This window comes from Monodelphis domestica, chromosome 4 (genome assembly GCF_027887165.1).
Source record: "Monodelphis domestica isolate mMonDom1 chromosome 4, mMonDom1.pri, whole genome shotgun sequence".
Classification (NCBI taxonomy): Eukaryota; Metazoa; Chordata; class Mammalia; order Didelphimorphia; family Didelphidae; genus Monodelphis; species Monodelphis domestica.
Window position 1 is genome coordinate 396,804,787 of NC_077230.1, and position 6,000 is coordinate 396,810,786.

The 6,000-nt window shown below is 47.1% G+C and overlaps 1 protein-coding gene across 4 annotated transcripts in view; it reads right to left on the reverse strand.

The window, feature by feature from the left end:
• PDPN (podoplanin) overlaps positions 1–2,640 on the reverse strand; it is a 50,085-nt gene extending 47,445 nt beyond the window's left edge. For 2 of the 4 annotated variants that reach the window (XM_056795753.1, XM_056795751.1), the window contains exon 1: positions 1,752–2,142. In XM_056795753.1, the coding sequence (XP_056651731.1) occupies positions 1,752–1,815 (64 nt within the window). In that variant the 5' untranslated portion in view covers positions 1,816–2,142. Of the gene's footprint in view, positions 1–1,751 lie in introns of all 4 variants that reach the window. The other 2 variants (XM_056795752.1, XM_056795750.1) reach the window with 2 other exon arrangements.
• Positions 2,641–6,000: the final 3,360 nt, after the last annotated feature.

A 6,000-nucleotide genomic window follows, 5' to 3' on the forward strand; every position in this document is an offset into this window, starting at 1 on the left:
AAAAATTGGGAGGGAAAAAAAAAGGTGGCCATAGTAATTCACTGTTCTAAATGACTTTAAGGGTTACAGAACATCATATCAGGGCCTGCCATTAAACCAAAGGAGTGAAGGGGAGGGAAAGGGAAAAAGAGGTAAAGAAGGATAATTTTATACTTTTTGACAGTAGTGGTGAAGGGACCACAAACAAATCTCTCCCTGGACAGAGGCTGTGAGCTTCTTGAGAACAGAGACTAGGGACTATTTTTTGCCTCTCTTCTTATCTCTAGAGTTTGGCCTACTATGTGCCTGGCACATAGTAGGCCCTTCAAACTGCTTCTGGAATGTCTGACTAGCATAGGTTGTTTGCTCTTCTGCTCAAGAGCATTTCCTCCTTTTAGAAGTGGGAAGGGCTCTCATAGACCACTGAGTAGTCAGTTTCTCATTTAACAGATGGGGAGACTGAGTCTCCAAGAAATGAAGTGCCTTGCCACCAAGTGCCCAGGGATAGGTTTGAAATTCCTGGTTGCTTGGCACTGTGTGCAGAATACCATCCACTCTGCCATGATGCCTCTCATTTAATATCAAGGCACTGCCTCCCCTCTCCACAGTTACACTCAGCCACAGAGAAACAGTCATTATCAGCCGACTGACTCTAGATACAACAAAGTGGTTGTCCAATCAGATGATCATTCCGTCATTAAAGGCAACTGGCTTGGATAAAGTGAGTCCCAGAGAAATTCTTTTTCTCCCTGAAATCATTTTTTAACCTGAATTATGTGGAGAATTACTTCAATTCTTTCCCTTACTCTGCCAGTGTCAACCCGGCCCCTGGCTTTTCTGTGTTGGCCCTCTTTGCCCCTCAAGTGGCCCATTCTCAAGTGTAGTCACCCTCTTTAACAGTAATAATAACAATAACAACAACAACAACAATAATAATAAATTGGTAGAGAAATCCCTTAGTCAGCTCCACTGGCTCCAGAGAAATCTGGAGATGCCCAAGAAGATCCCCCAATCAGATTTGGAACTAAAAGGGATCCCAGAGGCCATTTGGTTTAACTCATCCATTTTACAGGTGAGGAGACTGAGGCCCAGGGAAATGAAGTACTCCTGGTTGCACAGGTAATAAGTAACAATGGTATGACTTGGACTTCTCTCCTATGACTTCAAATCCGTGAACGTGGAAAGGGCAGAGGCTGCCTAACCCAGTCAGGATGAGCCTGGTCAATGGCATCTCCAGATCCTGCATCAGTAGGGTCCCCATCCGCATCATTATTAATAGGACTATTTCTCTTCCAGGCTCTGCGCCCCGGGAGAGCGCTACAGCTCGGGTCAACGAAGAGGCCACCTTCTTTATCATCAGATTCCAACCCATATTATTGGTGCGACGGAGGAGATCACACGAGGCACCCAAGAGGTGCTCCGCCAAGGCTAACGTCCTGCCCACCTAACCTTCCCCCCAACTCCCAGCTGTCTCTCTTTTCTCGGGCAAGATTCTATCCAGCATATCTCCGGGACGAGGCTCTCCCTGATCCCAAGCTTTTCTTCCGCCTTAAACTTTCCCCCCTCCAGTTCTCACTCTCCACCCTCTCTCTGTCTCTGTCTGTCTGTCTGTCTGTCTGTCTGTCTCTCTCTCTCTCTCTCTCTCTCACACACACACACACACACACACACACACACACATCACAAGGGTGACGCCAAACAGCCAGGCACAGTCCTCCTCCCCCCAGCAAGGCAAGTCTGCTCCTGGGTGCTTGGCCAGATGAGGCTCTTACCTTCTGCGATCACCCAGAGGGGCGAGCTGCCTAAGACCAGGAGCAGGACCCGAAATTGCCACATCTTCTCGTGCCGGGACCACGGAGGCGGGGGGATGCTTTCTTCCAGGGGAACTAAGAACTGGTCCCGTCTCCAGCTCGGATTAGTAGCTGAGAGGAGGGAAGGGGAGAGTGGAGGGGGCGGGGGTGGGGCCCACAGTGTCCAGCCTCCGAAGATTTCCCCGCTGGGTGGGTCTCTAACTTCCACCGACAGCAAAAGAGAGAGTGGAGGCAGCTCCTCCTGGGGACCAAAGTTGCTGAAGAAAAGTTCCAAGCGGAGTCAGCAAGTCACAGGCTCTCTCGGGGGAGGGAGGGAATGAGCCGCGGTGCTTAAGGTGGTCTCTGGGAGGGAAGAACACTAGGACCGCCCTCTCTTCTCTCTTTGGCCGGGGTGGAAAACTATGATCTCAGAGCAGGTTTAAAGTTACAGGGCTGCAGCTGCACCGCCTGGGCCTTAAGTGAACCTAGAGCCCTGAGATCGCGCAGGATTGGATTGGATTTGGATTGGGGCTGGGGCGGGGGTCAGGGATGGCGGCGGGGGCTAGCGGAAGAACTTTCTTTTGATGAAATACCTCCCTCTCCCCTTTTTAAAGCTGCGGTCCGGCAGAGGGACTTGGTGGCGGTGAGATCATAGATCCGATCTCTCCTCTTAAAAAAAAAAAAGAGAGAGAGAATCCCCTCCTTTTACAGATGAGGAAATGGAGGCAGAGTCTGAAATCTTGAGTTTTCCAGTGTACGTACGGGAGTGAAGGACCGGCTCCCAAGAGGGAGAAGGCATGCTTCAGTGGTCAGGGTGCTGAGGTGGAGGACTGTTTCACCTCTTCTCTTTGCCGCTTGCTTGCTAGCTAGGTGTGTGACTTTGGCTAAGTTTCCGACCCTCTCTAAACCTCAGTTTCCTCTTAGGACTTTGATCCTAAGAGCTCCGTTTTAAAACTAGAAAGGGGCTTTTTGCTGGCAAATTCCATCTCCATCTTAGGGAGCTTGGTCTTGTTTCCTCCCAGCGTTTGGGTGGGCTCACTCACTGGCCACTTGCCAGATCCTTAACCTGCTAACTGAGTACTTGTCTGGACTCAAGAGCAGCCACGTTGCTAAGCAGGAGCTCTAAAGAGCTCAGAAAAATTCCTGGGTCCATGATGGCTAGAGCTTTGAAAGAGTGGGCAGCTTCCTCTCTCCTACTGGTGGGTAGTTCAAACCTGAACTACAGGCACCCTTCCTCATTAAGATTCTAGGATCCAGGAGGCAGCTAGGTGGCTCAGTGGATTGAGAGCCAGGTCTAGATGTGATCTCAGATACTTCCTGGCTGTGTGACCCTGGTCAAGTCACTTAACCCCCATTGCCTAACCCTTGAAACCAATACACAGTATTGATTATAAGACAGATTAAAAGGGCTTTTAAAAAAAGATTCTAATGATACAGGGAAGCTAGGTGACTCAGTGGATAAAGAGCCAGGCCTAGAGATGGGAGGTCCTGGGTTCAAATTTTAACTCAGACACTTCCTAGCTGTGAACAAGTCACATTGCCTAGCCTTTACCACTCTTCTGCCTTGGAACTAATACAGACTGTTAATTCTAAGACAGAAGGTAAGAATTGTTTTATTTTTAAACCCTTAACTTCCATGTACAATTTAATACTGAGCCACTTAGCTGCCCTAGAAAATAAGAATTAAAAAAAAAAAAGATTCTGTGATTCCAGAAGTAGTTAGATGACAAACTGGAGGACCCGGGTTCAAATTTGACTGGAGACACTTCCTAGCTGTGTGATCCTGGGCAAGTCACAACTGTTTGCCTCTTACCCTTCTGTTTTAGAGTTGTTACTAAGAAAGTAAGAGTTAAAAAAAAAAACAAAAAACTCTTTAACAGACAAAGGTGTGGGGTGGGGCTTGCATGTGAATCAAAATTCACACTCAGGTGTAAATGACAAAGGAACAGAATTTGGAACTCAATTTTTTTTTTAAACCCTTACCTTCGGTCTTGGAGTCAATACTGTGTATTGGTTCCAAGGCAGAAGAGTGGTAAGGGCTGGGCAATGGGGGTCAAGTGACTTGTCTGAGGTCAAATTTGAACCCAGGACCTCCCGTCTCTAGGCCTGGCTCTCAATCCACTGAGCTACCCAGCTGCTCCCGAACTCAAATTTTTAAAGAAAATGAATGTTTAAAAAATTGTTTTTCATATAATTGGGAGTAAATAAATTGTAAATGACTCTCCCATCTTCAGCCTGTCAGATCTGAGACAACTTTCCACTCCTGAGAACCTCCCCCTCCAAGACCCAATAAAATTAACCCAAGCCACCTGGTCTTCCTGCACCCCCTTATTCCTCCAACCCTAGATGCTACTCCATCCTTCCCCACTTGGGGGAGATCCGGCAGCCATCTTTACTTGTGCCCATCTCCCCCTTGTCGCTTCAAATTATCCTAGCTTGCTGTGTTACCTTACTCTGGTCTCATTGTCTCTTGGGTCGAACCCCTGTCAGTGGGACTGCCAGCTTATATAGTAAAACCCTTTCTGAGGGCAGGTTTGCTAACAACAGTTAAGGGGAGAGAGAAGGCAGCCAATGAGAGCATCAGAGTTGCAGGGGATGCGGTAGGGAAGGGGTATGTGACACCAAAGAACCCAGAGAAGGAGAAAAAAAAAAGAAAGGGGAAATGGTATACTTGTGGCACTTATGACTGTGGGCAAGTCCTTTTTCCCTGAGTGGAATAGGCTCATAAACTTAGAGGGATGTATGTCAAAGACCATGCAGTCCAACCCACTCATTTTACAAGTGAGGAAACTGAGGTTCAGAAAAGTTATGTGACTGGGACAAGGTCACACAAATCAGAAGCAGAACTGGAATCCGTATCCTCAGACCAAGCCAGTGCACTTTCCACTACATCCTGCTACCTTAGTTTCCTCCTCTGCAGGATGGAGGAGGTTGGATCACAGAAAGCATTAAAGTTTAGAGTTTTCTACCTGCAAGGGGGATGATGTGGGTGGCCAGCAAGATGTCCTGGTCAATTTAGAGGCAAGCCTTTGGGGCATCAGAGGGACATCCCTCACCCCAAGAAACTCTCTAAGGCTCTAGGGCAGGTGCCAAGCTGCATGGGTAGAAGGACTGTCACCACCTGGGAGTTTCCTATGCTAATATAATTGAAGGTCCAGGTTCTTTCCTCTCTTCCATTATGCTATTCAGAGGACAGGCTGGAGAGCAGCTGAGCTGACTTCTACATCTGTACATTCTCCTCCCCTCCCAAACTCCTTCTTCCCAACCCCCACCCCCACCATCTTGCCTCTCCACACCCCAGGACCATGGATGAGTACACTGAGGGAGAAACTTGTGGCGGTAACAAGTGCTTGCTCAGAGCAGAGACAGCTGATGGCATAGTTGGAACCAGATTCCCACCTCAGATATTTGCTAGCTGTGTAACTAACTCCAGGCAAGCCATAGTATCTCCCTCAGTCTCGGTCTCCTCATCTGTAAAATGGGTGTGTAAGAGTAGCATTTACCTCAAAGGTTGTTAAAGACCATGTGAGATCAGCTTTATTCATTTATTTATTTATTTATTTATTTATTCATTCATTCATTCATTTATTTATTTATTTATTTATTCATTCATTCATTCGTTTGTTTATTCATTCATTCATTCATTTATTCATTCGTTTATTTATTTATTTTAAATATTTAAATATTTATTTTTAAACCCTTACCTTCCATCTTGGAGTCTATACTGTGCATTGGCTCCAAGGTAGAAGAGTGGTAAGGGCTAGGCAATGGGGGTTAAGTGACTTGCCCAGGGTCACACAGCTAGGAAGTGTCTGAGGTCAAATTTGAACCTAGGACCTCCTGTCTCTAGGCATATCTCTCAATCTACTTTATTGAAACGCTAGCTGTCACTACAATTGCTGGTTTTCTAAGCGCAGGTCATAGGCTGCAGACCCATTATTTGGCAGACTTCCCAAGCCCGGAGGATAGAAGCCGTCTCAGAAAAGGCAATTTCTATAAAAGCGCATGTCCTGTTAGAGAAATAGCATCCTAGGGGGCAACTAGGTAGCTTGGCCAATACAGCACCAGACCTGGTGCTGGAGTCAGAAGGACCTGGGTTCAAATTCAGACATGTCCTAGCTGTGTGACCCTGGGCAAGTCACTTAACCTCAGTTGCCTTGCCCTTGCCATTCTGTCTTAGAACTGATACCAAGACAGAAGGTAAGGCTTAAAACACACACACATACACACA